Source organism: Eretmochelys imbricata, chromosome 8 (assembly GCF_965152235.1).
Source record: "Eretmochelys imbricata isolate rEreImb1 chromosome 8, rEreImb1.hap1, whole genome shotgun sequence".
NCBI lineage: Eukaryota > Metazoa > Chordata > Testudines > Cheloniidae > Eretmochelys > Eretmochelys imbricata.
In genome coordinates this window covers 12,308,170-12,334,869 of record NC_135579.1, presented here as the reverse complement: position 1 = coordinate 12,334,869, position 26,700 = coordinate 12,308,170, and the positions used below count along the sequence as shown (strand labels likewise).

Here is a 26,700-nt window from a genome sequence, read left to right as displayed (position 1 = left end):
GGTTGGACCGGCGGCCCGGGCGCAAGGGGCCTGTCTTCCCCCTGCCGGCGGGTGGGGGCGTTCGCGGTGCCTGCGCCTCTGCTGTGCCGCCGCCTCCTCGGGTCGGGCGCCCGCAGGGACCCGTGCTCTCCGCGGCAGGCAGGTGGCTGCTCTGACTCTAACCACCGCGGGCCCGCCCCTCAGCGGCGTGGTGCACCCAGGCAGCGTCACAGCTCCCTCCCGCTACCTCGCTGGGGAGAGCTGCTGTGACACGCCTCCCCTCACGCTCCTTCTGTGTGTGGTCATCTCGAGGCCGGGGCCGCCATCTTTACTGTGGGCATCAGGTCCAGAAAGGCGCGCAGTTGGCGAGGCCGACCAACGGGGTGTCGCTCCCAGTTCCTTTGGCCTCTGCCCTCATCCAAGATGGTACTTCTTGCTTCAGCAGTTGGAGGCGGTTCTAGCATGGCGGCGGGGGTTACGCCTGCGCACTGGGCCTGAGGGAGGTGGAGAGGCCAGGCAGGCCTCATTGTTTTGTGAAGGGGCGGAGACGCTTGTGCTGTGTCTGCTGCGGATGGAGCCGGAGGCGCTGGCCGTGGTGGATGGTGGCGGGGCCAGGTCGGCTCCTGGCCCCATGGGGGTCCCCGCAGTGCTCTCCGTGTCGCAGCGCCGGGCCGAGCTCCGGCGGAGGAAGCTGCTGATGAATTCGGAGGAGAGGATCAACCGAATCATGGGCTTCCACCGGCCGGGCGGGGTGAAGGGTAAGAGGCGGGGAGGCATTGGGGGGCGAAGGTGAGGCCGGGTGTCGCTCAGCCCTAGCCCGACGGGAGGCCAGCGGTCAGGGGCTGTGGCCTCCATGAAGACCTCGAGGAAGGGGCTGGGGGCAGGCAAGAGGAAGAGGTTGCTGGCGGGACCCCCCCCCCCGCCATCGAAGGGGGCCAGGCTGGGCTGGAGATTGCTGAGGATACTCCTGCCATTTAAAAGGGGGCAGGGGAGATAGGGCCAGCATAGGTTGGAGGCTGTGGCTGGCCCCATAGCTTTGGGGGTGTATGGCACCCCCGCTCGTCTCCTCCCCAGGCTGAAGCAGCGGCTATGCTTTTGTTACCTTGCTTCTAGGCAAGGCGAGGGGCTCAGGGCACGAACAGTGATGGCATCTTCCTCCTCTCCGGGAGCAGGGAAAACACTCTTCCCCACCAAGATGGGTGGGGGCATGACTGTGCTTTCGGTGGTGGGGCTTTTCTATGGCAGTTACGTCCTCACTCCTCTTCTGCTCATGCTGCTACGTGATACTAGCAAACTCTCACCCATAAATACTGCGGAGATTGCAGGAGTCCACTTCGCTGTGCAGAAACACATCTCGGCGCAGCATACAAATGCGTGTGTGATTTCCCTCAGTGGATGAGGGGTGGTATCTGGAGATCTTTTCACTGACCTCGGCATTGTCTGCCCTCAGTAAAATAGTTCAGGTGACTTCTGCACACTCCATCTTACTGTGTTATTGAGATTTGTTGCTTGTGGCCATATTCTTTTCTTCCATGTTTCATATATTTGGAATCATATTAAACTTCTTTTCGGGGCCCTTTAGTGCATTAGGGTTATTACTATATATATATAAAGTACCATAGATCTAAAAGCTCTGTAGACACATAAAACAAGGTGTGTGTGTGTGTGTGTCCTCCTCCTGCCCCCTAAAAAATAATTTACAATTGAAGGGTCTGATCCTGCAAAAACTCTATGCACAGAATTGCCATGGACTTTAATGGAATTTTCTGCTTGTACTAGGAGTAGGTAGGATTGTGTCCTGTTGTGTTGATTGGGGGTTCCTCGGGCCCAACAAAGGAATGCTAATAAAACTCTTCTTCACTGTTCACACTTAATCTGTTTAATGTTGTGTTTGGGGTTTTGTGTGAAATTATCACTGGCTTACTCCCATTATGTTATACCAATAAAATAAAAACCAGCAGGATCTTATTAAAGGGGAAAGGCAAAATGCCACATTTATTGTGAATACAGAAAGAATCATAGTAAGCAGGTTTCAGAGTAGCAGCTGTGTTAGTCTGTATTCGCAAAAAGAAAAGGAGTACTAGTGGCACCTTAGAGACTAACCAATTTATTTGAGCATAAGCTTTTGTGAGCTACAGCTCACTTTCCTTTTCATAGTAAGCAGTTAGTTATAGCTATAACATTCCATTCAGTTTTATATTTATTCACACATTCATTCATACACACACACACAGGTTCTGCAAGGTTGTTATCACAGTTACCAGCCTTAGAGTTGCTCATGCCAAGCCACTGGCCAGGTGGCCTGGTCATGAGGAGGGAGCAGGGCCTTGTCAGATGCTCATCTGATGCTCCTGGAAGTTGGTTTGCAGAATCAGACCCCAAAGTTCTCACTTTCTAGAGTCCATTTTTATAGGAATTTCTTCCTATGCCAGTCTATGGGAATTGCTTCATCATGCTGTTACTGAATCAATCAGCAGATAGCACATTCCTGACGGCTCCGTGCTGCCAGATGTTATCTTGTTCTTTGGTTCTCCCATCCTTGAGGCTGTTGGGTGGATTCCAGTCTGCCCTCTGGGGGTCCTCTGGTTATTTCCACTTCAGCCGATGGACACTTAGGCTGGCACCTCCCTGATCATTCAGTTATTATCCACACCAAGCATCCATCCACATACATCCTCTATCTCTATTTTAATCACAGTTATTAACAAAGCGAGATGAATACAACAAAAGGTCAGGGAGTCTCTGGGTGCTGTTTCTGTTAGATTATTGCTTTGAGTCTCTCTCTGTGTGAGGAGTAGTTGTTACAAAGAATTGCTTTAGGAACAAACTCTTAGAAATGCTAACACAATTAGCAGCTTGCAAGTTTCACACACAGAGGGAGAGAAACGGTACCAAAAACCAAGAGACCTTTTAATTAGTAATACCCTGGAATTTAAAGTATGGGGAATCAAACTCATTTGTGATTTTTAATACAGAACTTCTTTAATATGGTCCAACAATAATAGCCACCATCTCAATCTTTTAAATATTTTATTAAAGACACAGAAAAACAAAAACAGTTAAAGCGTTTGAAATGTAAAGTTGTAAGTAAGGCTTTCATGTTAACAATATTCTTTATTCCCTCTGCCTTTATAAGGGGTAACCCTTGCTTGACAGTTTTGCAGATGGCATTAAAGAAGGTAGCAGATGTTGTACAGACAATTGAAGAATTCTGCCCAAGTGTCAGCACAGGCAGAGAGTCACAGTTTATGATCAGATCAGAACCCTGGAGTCCTTTCTCCCAGTTTCCAGCTCTCATAACTAGACATGCTACCATTTTTCTCCAATATGTTATTTCTCCACAAATTTGTTCTCATTTTGATGACTCTCATAGTTGTATGGAAGGTATTAAACATTTCTTTCCAACTTTTCTGTGTTATAGTTGTTTTATTTCATCTTTAAATTTAACTAAAACAATGTCTGGAAATATTTAAAGCACTTTTAACTTGATCTGAGCTAGGTCCTGTAGTAATTCATCAACAATGAGTGAAGTCACAAAATTTTCTGGAAAAATAGATTACATATGACCAATTGCATATTTGTAGTGGAATTTTGGAAGAGACTAAAAGACTAGTAAAGAGTGAGCTTTCAGATTTTAATATGCAAGAGTGGCCATAAACAATGAGTCAGTTTGTTTTGATTATGAAAAATACTTCTCTTAAAGATTTGTTTTTCCTGGTTTAATACCCATGACTGGAATATTCTTTTATTGCATTTTCTCTTTCCCCACCAGTTGAAAGGTCATTGTCCTCATTTAGCACTCTGCAGCTCTGCAATTGAACTACATTTTGGCTTGTTTCCTTCCATACCTTCTAGGTTGCATATGGCCCTTAATGCTCCTTCTGTCTGCTTCGCTTACTCTGAATTCTATGCCTTTTTTACACTGCTCTCTTTGCTTGAAATAACCTCTTGCTTTCTGTGTTCCAGATGTCATTCTTCAAATCCCTCCTCAAACCCAGTGCTTTTACTTGGTTTTTCATTGCTGAGTAACTGTGACTCTGCCTGTGCTGACACTTGGGCTGCATTCTTCAATTGTCTGTACATTTGCTACAGTTTTTATAAAAAGAAAAGGAGTACTTGTGGCACCTTAGAGACTAACCAATTTATTTGAGCATAAACTTTCGTGAGCTACAGCTCACTTCATCGGATGCATACTGTGGAAAGTGTAGAAGGTCTTTTTATACACACAAAGCACGAAAAAATGGGTGATAGCTTTAGATAAGCTATTACCAGCAGGAGAGTGGGGTGGGGGGAGAGAGAACCTTTTGTAGTGGTAAACACCCATTTTTTCATGCTTTGTGTGTATAAAAAGATCATCTACGCTTTCCACAGTATGCATCCGATGAAGTGAGCTGTAGCTCACGAGCGCTTATGCTCAAATAAATTGGTTAGTCTCTAAGGTGCCACAAGTACTCCTTTTCTTTTTGCTAATACAGACTAACACGGCTGTTACTCTGAGACCAGTTTTTATAAACTCTTTATTGCTGGGTTTTAATGTGTATTTTTTGTTTTAGAAAGTGTCATATGAACCCATGGAAGTCAGTATGGTGGTAGAGGGGAGTCATTGAGCTTCTTAGAGCCCATTGCAAGTGTATATATAAAAAAATAAAAATATGGATCTGATGAAGTCACTGTCAAGATAACAGATTTTTGTCTTGATGCTGAAGTTGGTTTCATGCTGTGCTCTTTATTGATCTCCACAAGGAGACATGGTGTAATTGTCTGAGCATAGAAGCAAGAGTCAGGAACGCCTGAATTCTAGTCCTAGCTCTAACACAGAGGTCTCCTGTTGTTTAGGACAAGTCACTTAACAACTGCCTTAGTTTCTCTTTCTGTAAAATGGGACTGCTGATAGTCACTCATTTACTTCTCAGGGGGTTTAGGAAGATTAGTTAATTACTGTTTATAAAATGCTGTGAAGAAAAGCTTTAACATGTTTATCAATTGTAAAGCTGTGGTTTCACAGAAGTGATTTAATACATCAACCTGATGCCCAAAATCCAGCAGTCTGAGAGGCTGATCTAAATATTCAGTGGGAATTACATGCTTCATATTTTGTTTCTCCTCTTCAGGTGATGAAAGTCACACAGATTCAAAACATCAACATGAGCAAGATAAATCGAACTCCCTCCCTGTTCCTGCAGTTTCAAAGCGAATTGTGCTTGGTGATTCTGTCTGTAATTTGGCAGGAACATCTGACCACACAAGTGGCATTATAGAGCTCAAGGGAGATAAAAAGGACTTGTTCAGTAAAACTCCCGAGCTTGGTAATGATGGTACCAGTGAGCTCCGGCATCGTAGCAGAGGGGATCTGGCATCAGAAGCTTCACAGAGAACACCTCGACATGGATTAGATCAATACTTATCAAGATTTGATGAAGCTATGAAGCTAAGAAACCATCTGATGAATGAGAAGCCTAGTCAAGAGAATGGAAATGCAGTGGAGGAATTTGATTCTTTTCGCATTTTCAGATTGGTGGGATGTGCGCTTCTTGCCGTAGGAGTTAGGGCTTTTGTGTGCAAGTACTTGGTGAGTTAAGAAAAATATTTGTTGCTGCAAATCCCACATTAGTTCTCTTCTAGAGGTAACATGAAATTCATCATGGCCCTTGTCTGTAGATAGTGAGTAGATGAGTAGGGAACTTTTTCTCTTGGGCCAATCTTATATAAGCCATGAGCAGTCATTACGTTCTTGAGGCAGGCAGTCACCTCAGAACCTGCACTGTCTGGGTAAGCAGTTGTTCACTAAGCAGCAGTTGAGAGAAGTGTAAACTATAACCTCATCTCCTATGGACTAAGAACATTAGCACCAGAATGCTTCATCTGCCTGTGTTTTCAGCTGGAATCTCATCTAGAAGTATGTAGCTAGCACAAAGTACCATCTTCTGAGTAATTAGGTTGACTTTAGACAGCACTGATGTTGTAACTATGGCAGCAGTCTTTGGTATTCTGTAAGGCCTCCTATGTCTATCTCCTTTCAGGGTCAGGGCCTAAGGGAATTATGCAGATATTCCTCCTTAGTGGTTAAATTTATCTATTTAGGCCACCAGTGTTCATAAAAATGGTTATTTTCTATGAATGATTTTGCAGTGTAGTGACTGAAATTTTATTACACATAAATGGCATTTTCCTTGGAAGAATAAGGTAACGTGATTCCTCAATTATCCTTGTTTGTCTAACTAATTTTCATGTTTTCTCTTCAATCTTCACAGTCAATATTTGCTCCATTTCTTACTCTACAACTTGCATATATGGGACTGTCCAAATATTTTCCAAAGGTAAGATCAGTACACAGAAAAGATTAATAAAAATATTTTAAATTTAAACTTTTGTGAGAATGGTTTAGAATGGGCCCAGCTAGTATAGAATGTACTTTACAAACAGGATTAAGTGACTAATTGATGTATCTATATGGCCCCCTTTCATTTTAAGGTTGTGAAATGAAAGACACCTATTATTGTGGATTAATGCACTAGCCTTTAAATTGTCAGGACCTTCATTCAAATCCTGTTAAACCCTCAAGTGAAAATGAGTTTTATTGTCTTGTTCTTGTGCCTAGTGAACATTTAGTCATAGCACCATTGGAAGTATCTGATCAAGAGAGAACGTTAGTTCTTCTTTTGTGTTATGAAGCATTTACCTTTCATCCATGCAGTACTTATCTGCGGTCACTGTTGTGTGGTTTCATCCACAGATGATGTGCATAAGATGTTTGAGCTAACAGAATTCTTCCCCTCAGTGTGAACTGAACCTTAGTCCTTCATTTTCAAGGTCACTGAATTCACTTACTAATAACTGTTTAAATGTAGGGCAAAAGTCAAGGTGGAAGACTTTGAAATGTGAGGATTTATTTACATGCCTAACTTCCTGTTCATCAATAGGAAACTGTATCCCTTGCTTTATATATCTATACTGGTTAATTACAATGAAGTGACTGCTTAGCTGATGTCTTTGTCAGCCTATATGGTAAAGGAAGGTCGACTAATACTTGTTCCATAGTTTAAAATTCTAAAGTTCCTTTTCAAAGGAATAGTAGATTAACTATAGACCATAGGAATAAATGAGTGGTTGGGCTTTCCTAGGTAGGTATATAATTGAAAACAGTGAACTTTCAAGAAGTCATTCTAAACTTATCTGCAGAAAACACCAGACAATGTACTAAGGGGATCCATTCTGGATTAGACCACCTGGACTCGATCACCCATTAGATTTGTTTAGCTCTAGTTTCCGTTATTCTAAATTCAGTTATTTAGCTGTAGTATTTTAGGATGTGACTTTTTTGAATTTGAAAATAATATGCTTGCTGGCAACATTTATCCTTCATTGTATATGTTGCAATGATACAGTACTTTAAACCACAGGCCTGTCTGTCCATCTCTGGGCTAACAAGGTGGAAAGTACAGCTTTCCTGGCACGTTTTGAGAGGAGATGGCCAAACTCCTTTCCCTCATTTTAAATATATTATAATCTTGTGTGAGCGAATTGCTTAGTAAATAATGACTAATATTTGCTTACCCAGGTCATTCCACTATCAGTGTCCGTTTTTCTCGCTTTGTAAAAACACTGGGATACCTTGAGTATAAGACTCTGTATTTAAATGTTCATAAATGGCTTGGTTAGAGACTAACCAATTTATTTGAGCATAAGCTTGGGTTAGTCTCTAAGGTGCCACAAGTACTCCTTTTCTTTTTGCGAATACAGACTAACACGGCTGTTACTCTGAAACCTGTCATAAATGGCTTGATTTACCTATACTGTAAAATAGTAAGTTGCAATACTAAACTGTAATAGATCACAACATTTTGAAATTTTACACAACTTAATGTTGCTGTCCCAAAAATGAATTTCAGTATAAAATGCCAAACAGACATCTGTTCTAGATTTTAGGACCCTTGACAAATAACTTAAACCACAACTTGTAACACAGTGAATAGCTAATTCACCCATCAGAAGAACAGCAGTCACGAAACATTCCCACCTCAGCTCCTACAAAAACCTTAACCTTACGGTCTCAGCCTTTTTCTGTTGCCCATTCTAAGAGATGGAATTGTCAAGGCCTCCTAATGGTCAACAGATTCAAACTATTTCAGACTACTGAGAAGGGAGTGAAATTGAAGGTCATCGTGGCTCTTCTTGAGAGAACTCTGCAGCAGTTCCATCAGCAGAAAACTGATGGAGCACCAGTGTGATCACCTGTGCTGATATCTGAAGCAGTATTGCATGGAGAGAGTAGTGCAATGCCATTTGTGGCTTATTAGGTCAAAACCAACATCTTGAACTTGACCCAGAAACCAGCCTGATAGGCAGTGTATGTGTGTTCATGGAGGGAGAAGCTGCTTAGCAAGTAAGCTGCTGCATTCTATACTAGTTGTTTCCAAATGCATTTAAGATGTAGCCCTAAATAGAGCACAGTGTCATAATCTATTTTAGAGATGATAAAGGCATTGATTAGAGTAGCAGGGTTGCATCAAGAGATGGTTACACTCTCCTAACCAGAAAAAGATGGAAAAAAGCAGTTTTGATCATCACTGTTAGAATTATCCAGAAGCAACTGTTAATATAACAAGACTACAGATTGCACGCTTGTGTGACAACCAGTGGGGACAAACAATCTGATTAGTCTTCGTTATAGTTCCTGGCTTCTTGCCCCAGCTGGTCATTACCTCAGTTTTTATACCCTTGAGCTTTAACTTGCTTGCTCTCCTCATGCCCCAGTCTCAATCAGACACAAAAAGATGCTTGATTGCACTATGGATTGGATGAAGTGAAAATACAAAGTGGGTATTGTCAGGATACTTTATATTAAAAAAAAAAAAATCACTCCATGTCTCCTTGCTAGCTGTCCTTACAATCTATGCATAGTGGAAACCTGCAGCATCCCACATGAGATCATCCTCAGGGCAGAAAAGCACCCTCCCAAAACTGCTCACTGGGATCATTGAGATAAAAGAATAAAACAATTATGTAGCAGTCCCAGCTATTCTTGCTGGAGTCCACATGTGGGGTCAGGTTTTAAACTAAATAATTTTTCGACATTAGAAGAGGATCGAGATCTCAGATTCTCAGAACGGTGTGATCAAATTGATCTTAACTCAGTAATATAAGTGAAGACAGTCCCAGCCCTGAAGAGTTTACAGTTCAAAATAAGCATGACACAGCAAGTGAGCTTCCACTCTTCCCTTGTCAGTCTTTGGGAGATATAATACCCATGGTCTGTAGAAGGATGAGAGAAGATTGTACCCTCCGTAGCAGTCAGTACATTGTAGCATTTACTGCTAAAGCTGAGTCTTGCTGTCTGGACTTGCTGCCACAGGATTAGCGCATAGTGGCAGTTTGAGAATAGAAAACAGTTGGATGACGTGAAATGAAAAGATAAATGAAAGCCTCCCAGGCTTAGAGCAGATCTGCACTAGAAACTTTTGCTGGTAAAGTAATGTCAGTTAGGGATATAATATCTTTGATATTTTTATAATGGCAAAAGTCCTAGTGTAGATGCAGCTATACTGGCAAAAAAGTGCTTTTGCCAGTGTAGTTTATATAGGGAACTGTTATAAGCTATACCAGTAAAAGCACTTTTTTTTTCACTAAAAGCTATGTCTGTGCTAGGAGGGTTTGCCAGCATAGCTAAACTAACTCAGACTTCCCTATTTTCCACGGTGGTTTGGGAGACTATTAGAGCCATCTCAGCATGAATCTGCTGCAAGGACAATAAGAGAGAAATGTTCAGAATCCTAGAGCACAATTGCAGAGAATGGATACAAGACTTCACGGGGGATAAAATGTATATTGTCTATACTGACCATTCAAGCAAATAAACATGCTAAAAATATTCAAGTATTGGCTTAAAGGTAGGCGTGTTGCTTTAAGAAGAACTGGATTGTGACAGATTAAATAATTTAGTAATAACTGTTTTTGTTTTTTGATGTTTAGAGTGAAAAGAAGATGAAAACTACGGTATTAACTGCTGCTCTTTTACTGTCAGGAATCCCTGCAGAAGTGATTAGTCGCTCCATGGATACCTATAGCAAAATGGGAGACATTTTCACAGATCTCTGTGTTTATTTCTTTACTTTTATCTTCTGCCATGAACTGCTTGTTTTTTTTGGTTCTGAAGTGCTGTGATAGCTGTAGAACTCGATACAGTAGTTACACAAGTTTTCCGTTCTGTATTCCTATAATATCGCTGGGTATGCCACACAGGTTTATACCTTATTAATTCTTACCTATTCAAATGCTTGAAAGCGGTTAAATCCACTCCTCTATGAATGGAAGAACAGGGTCCCAGGTCTGGGGTTGTATTAGTACAGTTTATTCAATTTCTAATGTGGAGATTAGGGTGCAAGTGTCAGTGATCTATATCATTTGCTGTTTAGTTAGATATTCTTTTAACTGTACCACAAGCATCACTTACATTGTGTCACTTTCTTGTTGACTCGGTAGTGTGAGGACACAACAGAACTGGTGTGCTCTCAACAGAACTATTTATACATTGTGACAGGACTTACCTAAAGAATGCTCTCTGTGTATTACTTCTGCTTTTTAAAATTTAAATAAAATAAAATGTACCCATACATTCTGTTGTTCAAACTCTGAATGTTGAACAAAAATAGCCTCAGCCCACAAGCCTGCTGCAGTTTGGTGATGCACCACCTCATTGTCTTGCTCTCAGTTGAAGTCCTCATCCTCTCTGTGCATAAGTTATTTGTTATAGCCAGGACTGATTTCAAGTGAGGAAACCGGAGCAAAACAACTAAGCAAAAAAATCCTATTGTCCTACAAATGTCATTCTTAAAGAAGTAAGAAGACATAGTTAGAAACTATGCTAATCTCCTAATGTTTCCCTGAGCATTTGGCAGCTCTCTAATCCTAGTAGTTATCCTAACCTTAGTTTTACCCATGCTTTCATCTTGACCCCGGTTTACTGTTCTCTCTGGAGGGTTCACTTTATATAGTGAAAGCAGCACTCAAGAAGCCTGAGTCTAAAGCAGTTGCTTCATATTTATTAAAAATGTTTGTGCTGTTTTGGTCAACCATTAGTTAAGCAGGGGACTACATATTTTGACTATGTATATCTTTTCTGTATTTCTCTACCTGTGTTTATTACTAAAGACATTTGCATGTAAACAGAATCTTAATTGCATGCGAGTTCTGCTCCGCTGCTTAATACTGCTACTGCTCAACAGCCTAACAGAACCTTTTGGCTGGCATTCAGCAGAGCTGTCTATATGTTGACTGACTTGCTTATTCCTTTGTTCTATGTGTTGGTCTGAAGTCCCTCCAAATAAATCACAGTAGCCAGGCTTATTTAGATCTGAAGTACTGAAACAGGCAATGGAAAAACATTTTCTTATCACCACGTTGTTTTGAGTTTATTTCCACATGAAGATCAGTGTGTTGAGGGGGAAAGTGGTACCTGTTATGGAGCACGTGTAAAACCAGACAGGAGGCTGCCAAGGCAGATAAATCCTGTTCTCTCTTTAGGGGGAAGTGAGCTAGCTGTAGTTCTTCTTTCAATCCCACAGAAATGTGACGCATTGAGAGGAAGGAATGGGCTATCTGAAGTGTTATCCCAGCTAGCCACCCCTTCACATTGGCCATCGTCAATGATTTCTGCTGCATCTGAACTTGGTGTTACCTCCATCATGTAGCTTGTCTTTTTACTATTGAAGCTACAAGGTGAAATAGGCCAATATCAGTTTTTCAATTTGGAGAGGATCAATAATTTTATTGGTGCTTGTCTAAAGTGATAGTTTTGCTTCTTAACCAAAAAAAAAAATATAAAAATCTGACTAGTTGCTAAAGTAAACAAGACTGTGCTTTCTGCCTAATCTTTCTCAACTAAAATTATCTGCATTATAATTTTAATTCTGCATTTCTCAGCCAATTGTTAGACCTATGTCTGTGGAATGAAAAAGAATCGTGTGTTCTGATTCTACACTACATTCAGTTCTTTTGCACTACCATTGTTTTTGTTGACCAGCCAATTGTATACATTTAGGGCTAGATTGTAAACTATTCTGATTTAGATCTGATAGCACAAATGCAGTTTGCAGTGATAGTGTAGCTGTGTTGATCCCAGGATATTAGAGAGAGACAAAGTGGGTGAGGTAATAACTTTTACTGGACCAACTTCTGTTGGTGAAAGAGACAAGCTTTCAAGCTACACAGAGCCTCTTTCACCAACAGAAGCTGGTCCAGTTAAAGATATTACCTCATCCACCTTGTCTCAGCACAAATATAGACATGTTAAAAGGTTCAGTCAACAGATTCAGATAGGAGCTTTTCAAACCATCGTTGAAACGTAAATAATGAGTCTGCTCAAAAAAGATACGTGACCTAATTTTCAGGATTATATCGCACATAAACGAGTATTGCAGAAATGCAATATATTAGTCCTATGGAGGGTCTAAAAACTCTTAATTTCTCATTATTCCCGACTGATATTTCAGCTTTTAAGAATGGTTTAATTGTAATTAGTTAAGCCTAGAAAAACATCTTGACATACAGATATTTTTTCTGCACTCTACTCCTTTTGCATTCCTATAACTGGAAAATGACTAAGCCAGATTTTTTTCATAGGTGGCAGAAGAAATATTGCTCTGAGGTTTAACATGGAAGTTTTGACTCTGAAAAGAATACTTTTGTCAGACGTATAATGCTGCTGAAGATAGGGTGTGCATATAACCCTCCTCTCTGCTGTAATGAATGAATGAAGTATAGGGCTGATAGGGCAAATGTTCATAAAGTTGAATTCATCCTTGACCAAGCAATGAAAGAATTTCATCTCTGTGATCTCATTTTCTCTGTTCATGTACAATATTCTGTTTAATTATTTCTACACTGGTTGTTTTCTGCTAAATTTATTAAAGTTATGCTTGTTACCACCTTCTCTTATGGTTTGACTGTGCTTGGGAAGCCAACCTTTTTTATTAATAGAGATCTCATGCTTTGTTAATGTTCTGGACAAGTTGCCAATTCCACAGGGAACATCAAAAAAGGGCTACATTTCACTGTCCTGTATTAGTAAACGGTTTGATCTGAGCACAGGACTAAGAGCTGGAAATTCCTTAGTTGTAATCCCAGCTCAGATGCTGACTCCCTCTGTTGCTTTCAATGAGTATTTGAACCCCTGCCTCAGTGTTGTTTTATTTTCCCCTTTCTACAAAGCTGTACTTGTTCAGGTATCCAAATGACATTAAGTCCCCAGAAGATAGTAACTACTTGCCTGTGTAACACTTTGAAGGGGGGAAGTTCATGGTTACTTACGGGGTATTGTAAATTAATAATATATTACGTTTGTAAAGCTCTGTAAAGATTAAAAGAACTATATAAATGCTAAGTATTGTTTGGGGTTAATTACTGTACATAAACTGCATATGTGTTAAAATTACAGCACATGAAGTTAGCACACTGATTACTGAATAAACCTCAAAATTGGTGGTCAGATGCATATACATTTATTTTTTTTAATCTGAATTGATTGCATGTGAAAATTGTTTGTTCAGTTGGAATTCAAATTTAGGTAATCAATCTCAATGTATAGATGTTTGGGTACTCTGAGGTGACCATACCGGATCCCAATATTACTTTTTTTTTAAAGAATTTCTGAAGTTATGAATATTCCCTTTGGTAATTGATATCATACACTTGTTACGTGTGATGAGTCTTTGTTTGTACCAGGTATATCACATTTAGGATTAGGTTCATATTTTCTTCTGTAAAATGGATTTGTCTTCAGTCATTTAAAATGACTGTTTTAATACATAAATCAAAATTCTAATCTGTATTCTCTACAGTCTTACTGTAAATGTACAGGACTGACAAAGTGTCTTGTTTTGGTCTTCATAAAGTAGTTATTTCCATAGTAAGTCTTGGTTTTTATAACTTTACTAGTAAAATTAGCATCTACCTAAGACAAAAATGGTCAGTTTTCAGGTGTAGTTTTCATTTGACTGATTAATTTTTGTTTTTAGTTGCAAGACCATTAAAAATAAGTTTGATATTTTGTAAATTTTAAATAAAAATACTCCTTAATCTGGACTGGTAATTTTTACCTGGAGCAAATGTTTCTGGTTTCAGACAGTAGGACCCGTTAGCCAAGATGTAGTTATAGATGGAAGTCATAATTAGGTCACTTTTGTCAATCCAAGGGAAACCTGTATTCTGAGGTCTGTATTTATCCCGTCTAGATTTAAATATTCTGAAAAATGAGGCTTCCATCACCTTTGAGGTGATATTTTTGCAGGCTAATTGAATTGACTATGATTTTTCATCCTGATATGCAGCCTCAGATTTAATTTTACTGCATTTTTTTTAATTACACCCATTGGACCATTCTAAATAAGAGCCCCTCCTTTGGGGGGTTTACACCCTTCATTTATTTTTATGTAGGTGTGGCTTCCCTTCCCAAACTACACTCCTATACACGAAGAAAACCTGCCAAAAATCCTAACAAGGGATACAACATAGTAAAAAATTAAGGCTGTTGATTAATCGCAGTTAACTCATGCGATTAACTCAAAAAAATTAATCGCAATTTATCACCCTGTTTAAACAATAGAATACCAATTGAAATTTATTAAATATTTTTACATGTTTTTCAATATTTTCAAATATGTTGATTTCATTTGCAACAGAATACAAACTGTACAGTGCTCACTTTATATTTTTTATTAGAGAGATTTGCACTGTAAAAACGATAAAGAGAAATAGTATTTTCACTTCACCTCATAAAAGTACTGTAAAGCAATCTCTTTACCATGAAAGTGAAATTACAAATGTAGTTTTTTCGTTACTTAACTGCACTCAAACAAAACAATGTAAAACTTTAGAGCCTACATGTTGTTACCAGATTTACCCATTACTTTGGGGTACGCTCATTCATTAGGGTTACTCTTTTGGGGTTTTTTTCTGTAATTCTATTAATGTACTGCTTGTGTCACCTGTGTTTTCATAGGGAGCTGCTCTACTCCTTTTTACAAGTCCTCTCCCAATGGAGTAATCCTGCTGTACCTAGGTTCCCCAGGGTTCGGTTCCTCCAGCCCCAGAACCAGATGAACACACACACACGTTAACAGAGCAAGTCTGAGTGGACCGCATCAATCGGCACTTTCAAGCTGCCACCCTTATATGCCCCTGGACTCAGTAGTCTGGGTCGAGCAGCACTTCTTAGCTGCCACCCTCGTATGTCACAGGTTCAGCACGTCCCTATCCCCACTTTCATGTTAAAATTGTACTGGTGAGCAAATCCTACCGTATTTTGGGCACTCCAGGGATCTTTAGCTTAGGTAAGAGAAGTATTGCTGCAGAGTAAATGGGGAAGCTAAAAACACAAAGGGTGTTCAAATGTGGTTATTTTTGCACGCTAAGGAGGCTGGTAGCCACAGGATCTAAGATTAGGTGTGAACACCAACTGTGATGTACTCCCCAGTGCTCTTGAACATTAAAACCTCTGGGTTTAGAGGGGGATAGCCAGTCTTGAAAGGGGGACAATGAATCAAAGATTGTGACCCTCCCATTTTAATTTAGATTCCTCCCCACCCTGATTCCACCAATGGGAGCACAGGTGTGGCGCAGCGACTCCCATTTTAATCACCACCACCAGTTAGCCCTGCTAGAAGCAGCTGTAGCTCACGGAAGCTTATGCTCAAATAAATTGGTTAGTCTCTAAGGTGCCACAAGTCCTCCTTTTCTAGTTGAGAAGGTGGCCACTCAACAGGTACCCACAGGCCATTGCTAACAATGAGAATGCACCCGATGAAGTGAGCTGTAGCTCGCGGAAGCTTATACTCAAATAAATTGGTTAGTCTCTAAGGTGCCACAAGTCCTCCTTTTCTTAATGAGAAACTTGACCAAAGAGGCTAGTGCAGACCTAGGGTGACCAGATAGAAAGTGTGAAAAATCGGGACGGGGTAATTGATGCCTATATAAGAAGAATTCCCAAATATTGGTACTGCCCCTATAAAATTGGGACATCTGGTCACCCTATGTAGACCAGACCCAACCCAAGCCCAAGCCCTCCAACTCCCAGCAGCCTCCATAAAGGACCTTGCCTGGGACTCTGGGCTGGGCCGAGGTTTGATTGCCGTGGCAGGGAAGCTGATGAGTGCAGCACGGTGTGAGAGAAAGCGCGTGCCCTTTCCCCAAGGAGTGCACTCCTTGCACTGCCTCAGGCCGCACTGCCCGTCTCCAGCCGCCAGGGCGCGCTGTATCCCGGGGACGAGTAGGGCAGGCAGCTTCCCGCTGCTGGGCCCGCTCCTTCCTCTCGTTGGTCACCGCGCTACGGGCTCGTAATGGCGGCAGCTGCGTAGGGGTTCCCGGATCTAGCTGAATCCCAGAGACCGCCGCTGCTGCTGCTCCGCGCGCCCGGGCCCGGAGCAGCCATGGGCCGAGAGTCCAGGTGAGGAGGTGGGAGCGGCTCTGCCACGGTCCGAGCGGGGTGGCTCCAGCCCGGCCACGGGAACAAAGGGCCGCGGCGGGACCGAGCTGAGGGGAGGCTCGCCGAGGAGCTGGGGCCGGGGCCTGAAGGGGCCGGGGAGCGGGCTCCCTCCGCGTGCTAGACGGTGGGGGGGTCCCAGGGCTGGAGGGAGGAGCCGGCCGTTGTCGAGGCTGTGGGGGAGCGTCCAGGGAGCCGCCGCCCCCAGAGGGGTTGCCTCGTACGGGGTGTGGTCTCCAGAAGATCCGCATGGGGCCTGAGCGGGGTGTCCGCGGCTCTGAGGCCCGAGCGGTGGCGTCACCTCGGCCCGCCGCGGGGGTGGGAGGGGGAGCGGCGAGCTCGCGGCGAGGTCTCGTGCCCCCAGGTTTTGAAGAGAGAGTGGCTCTGATCGCCGGTCCACATGGCTCTGATGCTGCCTGCCCCCTGCTCGGATGTTCCCCAATCTCCGGCCAGTTAATGACCGTTAATGACCCCCCGCACCCCCCCCCCCACCACCGTTTCTCCCGAGAAAAACCATGGGGATGGATTGGCTTCAAGCCCTCAGGGGAAGCGCAGGGGTAGAAAGTGGTGGTGGTTCTCGTCTGCAGCCCAGCGGAGCAGATTGCGTGTACCAAAATGATGGACGGCACTGTGGGGGATTCAATCCCGTAAACGTGTTAAATGAGAGTGGTTTGTGCTGGGTTTTAACGTCCGTGAAGTGCATCGTCTCGTTGAACGTTGAGACTCTCGTGGAGACGAGGCATTGCCGTTTTTATCTTGAGGTAGCTGGTGAAGGACAGCTCGGGGGGGGGGGGGGGCGATATAGGATTGACATTGTGAGTAACTATATCGAGACAAAAACTATTTGTGTGGTGCCTCTAATGGGACTTTACACAGAGGTAGGCTATCCTGATGTCATGAGTGCACCTGTTTTTTCAATGAAGACAAACCCACACTCCATGGAATGCAGTGGTGCCATCAGAGAAGGGTCAGAACGGCAGGCATGTCAAAACTGACCTAACTCAAGCCATACCCATGACTGATATTGGGAGATTATACCTCTGAGTTGAGCAGTGTACACGGAGGGTGGGCTGCACTGGATGCTTCTGGACTCTTTGCTTTGTCCTTTTTTCATCAGATTAGTTGTTTCAGTAGCTTTCTCCAGAACCATGTGGCTCCCATTGCTGCTTCTACCATACTTGGTTGTGCTGTGAGCTATCAGATTTCTTTAAATAATAATACTTTACTTGTGAGATAGATATTACTCTTTTGCAGGTGCCAAAACTGAGGTTCTCAAGGGAACACAACAAATCTATGGGATTAAATTCTAAAACCCCATCTATACTAGGAGTGCTATATTGGCATACTGTACTTGCAGAGTGTGTTGCTGGTGTAGTATACTTATATCGGTAAAGCGCTGTTACTAGTGTGAGCTTTCATGCTTGTTGTAATTCTCCCCCCCTCCACCCCTAAGCGAAACAAGTAAAAGCACAGATTTGCCAGTATAATTGTGTCTACACTAAAGTATTTTGCTGACACAGCTGTGTTGCTCCGGGGTGATACCTCTGTGCTGGCAGAAGCCTATAGTGTAGACCAGGGGTCGGCAACCTTTTAGAAGTGGTGTGCCGAGTCTTCATTTATTCACTTTAATTTAAGGTTTCGCGTGCCAATAATACATTTCAACGTTTTTTAGAAGGTGTCTCTCTATAAGTCTATATATTATATAACTAACCATTGTCATATGTAAAAAAGGTTTTCAAAATGTTTAAGAAGCTTCATTTAAAATTAAATTAAAATGCTGATCTTACACCACTGGCCCACTCAGCCCGCTGCCGGCCTGGGGTTCCGTTCACCTAGGCCGGGGCAAGGGGCCGGCGGCCGGGGCAAGGGGCCGGCGGCCGGGGCAAGGGGCCGGCGGCCGGGGCAAGGGGCCGGCGGCCGGGGCAAGGGGCCGGCGGCCGGGGCAAGGGGCCGGCGGCCGGGGCAAGGGGCCGGCGGCCGGGGCAAGGGGCCGGCGGCCGGGGCAAGGGGCCGGCGGCCGGGGCAAGGGGCCGGCGGCCGGGGCAAGGGGCCGGCGGCCGGGGCAAGGGGCCGGCGGCCGGGGCAAGGGGCCGGCGGCCGGGGCAAGGGGCCGGCGGCCGGGGCAAGGGGCCGGCGGCCGGGGCAAGGGGCCGGCGGCCGGGGCAAGGGGCCGGCGGTGGGCTGAACAGCTCAGCCCGCTGCCGGTCTGGTGTCCCGGCTCTGTCCACATAGAGTAGGTACCTCTCCCTGGTTCTAGCCATTCTCTTTCTGCACCTAGATGAAGTTGGGAGTGCGCTGAGAACAGGGCTGTGGGTGAAGGAGCAGGCTGGGGGTTGGGGTGCAGGGTGTGGCCAGGAGCTAGAATGAGGGAGGGTGCTTGGGGATGGGGCAGGAGGTTTGGGTGTGGAGCTCTTACCTGGGCAGCTCCCATTTGGTGCGAGGGGTGCAGGTGGGAATGTGGGGTGTGTGTGCAGGAGCTCCTGTTTGGTTCTCAAGGTGGGGATGGGGATGTGCAAGAGTCAGGGCATGGGTTGGGGGGGTGGGGAGGCTGGGAGTGTGTGGGGGGGGTGCAGGAGTCGGGGCAGAGGGCTGAGAGTGTGTGTGGGGAGGTGCAGGGGTCAGGGCTGGGGTGTGGGGGGGTTCAGGGCAGAGGGCTGGGGGTGTGGGCTGGGGTCGTGAGGGTGCTCCCAGCCCCCAGTCCTGAGCAGCTCACGGCAGGGGGCTGGAGGGGACATGCCGATTCCACTCTCTTCCCCAAGGTCCCTGGAGCAGAGAGCATGCTGCGGCTCCGCTTTTGCTTTTCCCTCTTCCCCTCCATAGCAAGGGCCCCTTAGCAAGGGCCCTCAGCTGATTGGCCGCAGGGAGGGAGAGAAGGAGGGGCAGGAACCTAGCACACTGGGGGAAGAGGCAGAGGAAGGGGGAAGCTTGCCTGCCCCGCAAGGAGAGAGCGGTGGGCGGAGAAGAGCGGGCAGGATTTTTAATGGCACAGCAGTGTGCCATTAAAAATTGGCTTGTGTGCTGTATTTGGCACGCGTGCCATAGGGTCCTGACCCCTGGTAGACATAGCGTAGGTCTCATGACTCCTTGGCTTGGTTTACTCTTGAAAGGTATATTGGCATAGTTCATAGAATCATAGAATCATAGAATATCAGGGTTGGAAGGGACCCCTGAAGGTCATCTAGTCCAACCCCCTGCTCGAAGCAGGACCAATTCCCAGTTAAATCATCCCAGCCAGGGCTTTGTCAAGCCTGACCTTAAAAACTTCCAAGGAAGGAGATTCCACCACCTCCCTAGGCAACGCATTCCAGTGTTTCACCACCCTCTTAGTGAAAAAGTTTTTCCTAATATCCAATCTAAACTTCCCCCACTGCAACTTGAGACCATTACTCCTCGTTCTGTCATCTGCTACCATTGAGAACAGTCTAGAGCCATCCTCTTTGGAACCCCCTTTCAGGTAGTTGAAAGCAGCTATCAAATCCCCCCTCATTCTTCTCTTCTGCAGGCTAAACAATCCCAGCTCCCTCAGCCTCTCCTCATAAGTCATGTGTTCTAGACCCCTAATCATTTTTGTTGCCCTTCGCTGGACTCTCTCCAATTTATCCACATCCTTCTTGTAGTGTGGGGCCCAAAACTGGACACAGTACTCCAGATGAGGCCTCACCAATGTCGAATAGAGGGGGACGATCACGTCCCTCGATCTGCTCGCTATGCCCCTACTTATACATCCCAAAATGCCATTGGCCTTCTTGGCAACAAGGGCACACTGCTGACTCATATCCAGCTTCTCGTCCACTGTCACCCCTAGGTCCTTTTCCGCAGAACTGCTGCCTAGCCATTCGGTCCCTAGTCTGTAGCGGTGCATTGGATTCTTCCGTCCTAAGTGCAGGACCCTGCATTTATCCTTATTGAACCTCATCAGATTTCTTTTGGCCCAATCCTCCAATTTGTCTAGGTCCTTCTGTATCCTATCCCTCCCCTCCAGCGTATCTACCACTCCTCCCAGTTTAGTATCGTCCGCAAATTTGCTGAGAGTGCAATCCACACCATCCTCCAGATCATTTATGAAGATATTGAACAAAACCGGCCCCAGGACCGACCCCTGGGGCACTCCACTTGACACCGGCTGCCAACTAGACATGGAGCCATTGATCACAGTTCTGAGATGTGAAAAAACCACACCCCTGACCGACGTAGCTATGCCTACTTAACCCTCAGTGTAGACGCAGCTATGGTGACAGAAGACTGTGGCGTCACATTAGCCACAGCTAATGTTATTTGAGGGGGTGTCTTACACTGACAGAAAAACCTCTACTGTTGATGTAGGCTGCGTTGGCACAGCACTGGCAGCATAGACATAGCTATACTGGTACTGTATAGTCTCCATGGTGGAGACATACCCCTATTTCCCTGGTAGCTGAGTGTTAATCTATGTGTCCTGAGAAACTTCCAACTCAGTTATGAGATGCTGTGTATGTAAATTATCCCTGCTATTTCAGGTCTTCATTTTTTTGTCTTGAATTGTTGTCCAATGTAATATGGTGTTTACACATTGTTATGTTTCACTCAGAGGTATCTGCATTTCTGTGATGGATGTAATGATTCCTGTGTCTGTTAAAGGTGTAAGTTTATAAAGTCTGAGCATTTTTGAATCCTAAGATAAAAGATGCTTGTCATGGACTCCTCTGTTCATTACAGTTTGTATCCTTTGTTGATAGTGCTGCCAACTTGAAACATGCTCTGTGGCCACATGTGATTTTATAAGAGAAGCGCTTACTGGCCCAGCCAAGATCCAAGCCCCATTGCAAATTGCACAAATGCTGGAGGGACAGTCTTTTTCCCAGAGAGCTTACAGTCTAAATAGACAGAACTGACCAAAAGGTTGGAGGCTAATACAGAGGCACAGAGAGGTGAAGAAGTGATTTGCTCAGGGTCACACAGCATGTTAGTAACAGAGCTGGGAAGAAAATCTAAATCTCCTGACTCCAGTCCACTGCCCTTTTCATTACACCAAACAGGCTCATGCTTGCACACAATTTTTTGAACGGAGTTTTATAGTATCTCTTTGGAACTGAGATATAAACTGAGGCAGATTGCCCTAGTGTTATAAAATATGAGACATATTTACATGCAGTTTTAACCTTTTTCCTGAATATAAAAATTGATGGATTACTAAATAGTAAACTCCTCTTGGGATTCTGATGCTATCACAAAGAGCTGTGCTCTCGTGGTGTGACCTCACTAGGACTTTTTCAATGATATATAGCAAAGTAATCCAGCTAACTTCAGTATCTCAGTAGGTGCATATGTGTGTGTACTAATTCAGTTATACAAGACCAGGAAAGACTTTTTTGTAATCTTAAAAAAAAGACCTGGTCTTTCCTTTTTATGGTTTCTGTTCTAAATGTGATTAAAGTACCTTTAAACTGCAAAGTGTTCTTCTCTACATCTTGATTCTTTTATTGTGAATTTGCAACTACACAGACATTATCGGAAGCGCTCCACATCACGTGGACGTTCCGGTAGCCGCTCTAGAAGTCGATCTCCGGCTGACAAAAGAGCAAAACGTGGAGAAGACAGACGTTCTAGAAGTAGAGATCGAGAACGCAGGCGTGAGAGGTCACGCAGTAGGGACAAGAGGAGATCTCGGTCAAGGGACAGGAAGCGCCTGAGGTATGAGTCGTAAAATCTCAGGAAATGTATGTGTTCTTGGAAAATAAGACTTGACTTGAGTCAGTCTGAGCTATCTTATTATGAATATCTGATGTTCCTCTCTGTACGATTGGTGTTGGTATCTGCCTTTTGTAATAGGTTTTACTTAGGTAAAGTAGTACATAGTATACTTGATTTCAATTATTGGCTTGTGACAAGCTGCTGTAATTTGGATTTGGTAACCCTGTCCATAGCCTTAATGGATCTTGGCTTCCTTTTGTAGATTTTTGCTGAAGATTGTTTTTTCCCATGTTAACAGACCAATTTATGTTAATGTTTCCCCCCAAACCAAAATGTCTCAGTTTTCATATACTCTTATATTTTAAAATAATGGCCATAAGTGCAGAATACTAAATAAGCCAATTCTGCTTCTGTGGCAGACGTTCAAGAAGCAGAGAGAGGGAACGGAGCAGAGAGAGAAGAAGATCACGCAGTCGAGAGAGGAAACGGTCCAGAAGCAGAAGTAGACGGTCCCGGTCCACCAGTCCTGGCAAGAGCAAGAAAACAGAAAACAGGTACTCTCATTCACAGCTGTGATTAATATGTTAGTAACTAGACATGGGAAGATTATAGTCTCTTCCTATATGGAGATTGGATATAGTTGCCAGATAGATTTATCAGATATTAAATTGGTTTTCCAGTATTTCTGTAAATCTTTTTTTCAGGAATAAAAATATTCCTCACCATGTTCCTTGGCATAATAAGGCTTTTTCCCAGGAGAACTTTTGTGTGAGTGTGTATACACATTTGGAAAATAACATTGGTTTTCTCACCCAAGTAGCTGACTGCAACTAGGGATGGAAAAGTTTAACCGTTAAGCTTGATGCTTATCGGTTTCGTTTAACAATTAAACTCTGCTGCCGCCCAGTGGCCAGGTGGGACCCCGGGTGCCAGTGGGGCCCCAAACGTGGGGGTACTGCAGAACCCCCCCGCATCCTTAGTTCCCTAGCTAAACATTTAACCTTTTAACCAGTAGAATTTTAATAGGTTAAATGGTTACTTTTTGTACATGCTATTTACATCCCTAAGTGCAACCCCTTTTTTATGCTACATGCCTTGTCATCATCACCCTCTGCACTTGTGAAAATGCACAGAATGCCTCTTTAGCATCTTAGGCTATTTATGACTGTTCCTGGATCATCATTTGCCAGATGATTAACTTTCACCATTGCAGAATGTTGCTCAAATTCAAAATGCCCAGATTGGGAGCTAGATCAAACATTAGGTTAATCTTTCAGCTCTAGAAACAGAAGTTCACGCTCATATTCTCCCTGCTGGACATTTGTCCCTTTTTGTTTTTGTAAAGCTCTCCATCCCTCTAGGAGAATAAAACAAGCTTTCTGGAAAGTCTGAATAGATTTGGTAAAAAGGCTTGTGTGTTTGGTAAAAAGGCTTAACTTTAGATGTTGATCTTAGTTTGTTTCAACTAGATCATTGTAACATGTACTTGACATATGGGGGCAGGGTAGGCAGGGACTCAGTGCATCATTTGGAAATCATGCACAAAAGTGACTTTAGTAAGTGAAAAGTCAGCTTACTGTCATCCAGCAATTTAAAGCGGTTTATAACTACTAATTAGGCCTCATAAAACCCGCTGAATTGTAATATAGTAATAGTAAATGTAGGTTCAAAGAGTTTAAGTGATTTGGCAGAGGACACCCTATAAGTTCACGGCAGAGCCAGCAATACAACCCACAGTGCTGGAGAGCACCACTTCCCAGATGAAGGCACTTGGCATGGGGCAAACACTTGTTACAAGAAGGTCTGCTGCCTACACAGGTTTTGGGGGACATTAATATATTAAAATTATTTAAATAAATCTTGTGATAAGAACAATGGATGACACTATCACTCAATTTTCTAAGAGGCATTACGTGATTTAGCCACAGTATTTTCAACAAAAAATTCTTCAACAAGAGTTACATTTTCAAAACGCCGCATGAGTGTCAGCTGTGCTAGAGGTCACCTTTAACACATCCTTTCCACAGAGGTGTGACACAAAACATGAAGTAACTATGATTTAAATATATTAGGGTCAGTGTGAATTTTTTTTTTTTTTGGTAGGTGTCACTACCTTAACTTTAAATTTACGTGTATTCAGGTCTTTTCTTGTATAACTGAAATAGAACTATTCCTCCAGTGAAATGCATGAGAATTCCTAATATGTAAAACAGCATTTATAGAACTTAAAATATTATTTTTTTCCTTCCTTATACTCTTCTGTCTGCCTGTATCCATCTGTTGTCTCGTCTTACACTTAGTTCCTGTCGCAAAGAGCTGACAATCTATCTTTGTTCTGTGTTAGTACAGCACCTTGCACAATGGGGTCCTGGTCCATGACTAGATCTCCTAGGTACTATGCTAATATAAATAATAATAAATAAAATATAGGATATGTAGCTACTTAGATCTAGAAAAGAGCTTTTAAGCAATGGGAACAAACCATAAGGTTTAGGCAGTGCATATGCACTCACTGAATATTATCCTTCTTCTAAAAGCCAGAGATGTGCATGGCTTTCCTGACTTAGTGCCTCCAGGCCTTAATATCAAGTGCAATATTTAAATACATATGAGGAGTTTTTAGAACAACACAAGTTGCATTGATCTGGGCTACGTCGCAAATAGCGAAACAAACAAAGCCATTCAGTATGTGGTGTTTGCTGTTGAACGCAGGCTCACAGAAATCAAGAACAAAGGGTACTGTTTTAAACAACATTTTGTATGGTTACTCTTCCTCAAAATTGCTTGTTGTGTTCAAGGTCAAAACCACTTATCTGAGATAAGAAGAATGCTGCATTTTCTAAATATTACTACTATAATGGAGGATATTAAATAAAGCTACATACTCAAATACAAGTCAAGTACATGTTACAATGATTTCTTTAATGTTCATGCTAATAGATAAAGTGCATAGTATAACACTTCAAAGAAATCCATGAAATATGCTTATACCATGCCATCGCTTTGTATTTGTGGTGTTTGCTGAATGCTGTCAGCATGCTCAGCGTTGTAGAGAACATGGAGTAGACAGGGACCCTACCTGTATGAGTTTATGATCAAATAAGATGACTAATAACTAGACTTAACAAAAAGGTGCAGTTTGAGGTCCCTTTAATGTTGAATTTAGAAATGTGTAAAATCTTACTTCAGGTCAAGTGATTTCTAAATACATTTTAAACTGAATTTTCAATTATAATCATAACCAGACAATGAAGTTGCACAGTTTAAAGAAAAGCAGTACTGTATAGGTAAACTGTAACATTAACGTGTATATAGAATAAGGAGGTTGATGACTATCCCAGGGCCTTAATCAAAACATCACAAAAATTGTATTCAGAGAAGTTGGAATGACATAACATCTTGTAAAATAAACATATGGTTTGCATTAAAATAGCCCTGTGGGCTATGAAAAAAGCTTAATACTTTTTTTTTTAGCTAAAAAGTGAATTTTAAATGTATTATCATGGGTTAGCCACACATGTTTAATAAAAAATAGATGCATCTAACCTAGGGGGGTAGGAATAGTAAAATCTGTAATAAATGTGAATGGGTTTTGGATCAAGTTATGTAGGTAGCCTTTCCTGACGGGAGGTGTCCTTATGTTTTTCAGCCAGTAGTGAAATCCTCCAGGGGCACTCAGACTTACAAGGGAAGGTGCTAGATCCCTGTGGTATTAGAAGTGCAAAAGACAGTAATTTCTGGTATCTCTGTTCCAATAGCTATCTTCAAGGTGGTGTAAAATAAACTCTGGAACCATGAGAGTATCAGTTCTAAGTATTTCTGGAAATGAAGTCTGCAACCTTCCTCCCATAAAGAAATGAGAACAACAGAACTAGAGCATATGAATCAATGTGTCCTAACAGATTTTTGCATCTCTGTTACTTCTAGGAAGTATGTCCATGAAATGAAGAGATTCTCTGGGAAGTAAATATAGTCTGCAAGATATTTAAAAAATCTGTGAATTACATTTTCTTTCAGCACACACACATCTTTCCCAAGAAAAGCTGGAACAGTCTGTTTAGATCAGACATGCAGTACATACATTTTTGATCTTATCTTTCAGATCAAGGTCTAAAGAAAAGACGGAAAGTGTGGAAGTTTCCAAAGAAAAGAAAAAAGAGAAAGAAGACAAAGAAGAAGAAAAGGATAAAGATGTTAGTGTATGTATACTGACCAATGAGAGAAGATTATATCAGAAGATTGTATTTTTAACATTAGCTGTTACAAATGATAAATTTATTTTAGAACTTTAGATATAGTTTACTGTATTTTTAAAAAATCACCTTAGATAATCCCTTTTTTAGGTCTGGACCTCATAGAGCATAGACTTCTGTTACAATGGGTATGCGTCTACTACTTGATAGAAGAAACATTCTTCCCTTAATGCAGGACTTCTTAGCCTGTAGAATACAAACTTCAGGCAGATTGTGCAGGGTCACTTGTGTCACATCCCACTGATTGCTGGTTGTGGAGGGTTAGATGAGTTTAGAAATGCCTACAATCTTACTTCAGGTCAAGTGCTTTCTAAATACATTTTT

The 26,700-nt window shown here is 42.8% G+C and overlaps 2 protein-coding genes across 3 annotated transcripts in view; both read left to right on the top strand.

The window, feature by feature from the left end:
- The first annotated feature begins 490 nt into the window (after positions 1–490).
- On the top strand, positions 491–12,907 carry CAMLG (calcium modulating ligand). Its single transcript, XM_077824662.1, has 4 exons — positions 491–737; positions 5,091–5,548; positions 6,231–6,296; positions 9,949–12,907. The coding sequence occupies exons 1-4, from the start codon at positions 551–553 to the stop codon at positions 10,138–10,140; spliced, it is 903 nt and encodes a 300-aa protein (XP_077680788.1). The 5' UTR covers positions 491–550; the 3' UTR covers positions 10,141–12,907.
- Positions 12,908–16,260: 3,353 nt separating this feature from the next.
- The window catches only part of DDX46 (DEAD-box helicase 46), a 38,191-nt gene continuing 27,751 nt past the window's right edge, over positions 16,261–26,700 (top strand). For both annotated transcript variants that reach the window (XM_077825433.1, XM_077825432.1), the window contains exons 1-4: positions 16,261–16,417; positions 21,935–22,123; positions 22,543–22,677; positions 26,226–26,322. In XM_077825433.1, the coding sequence (XP_077681559.1) occupies positions 16,401–16,417; positions 21,935–22,123; positions 22,543–22,677; positions 26,226–26,322 (438 nt within the window). In that variant the 5' untranslated portion in view covers positions 16,261–16,400. The remainder of the gene's footprint in view (positions 16,418–21,934; positions 22,124–22,542; positions 22,678–26,225; positions 26,323–26,700) is intronic.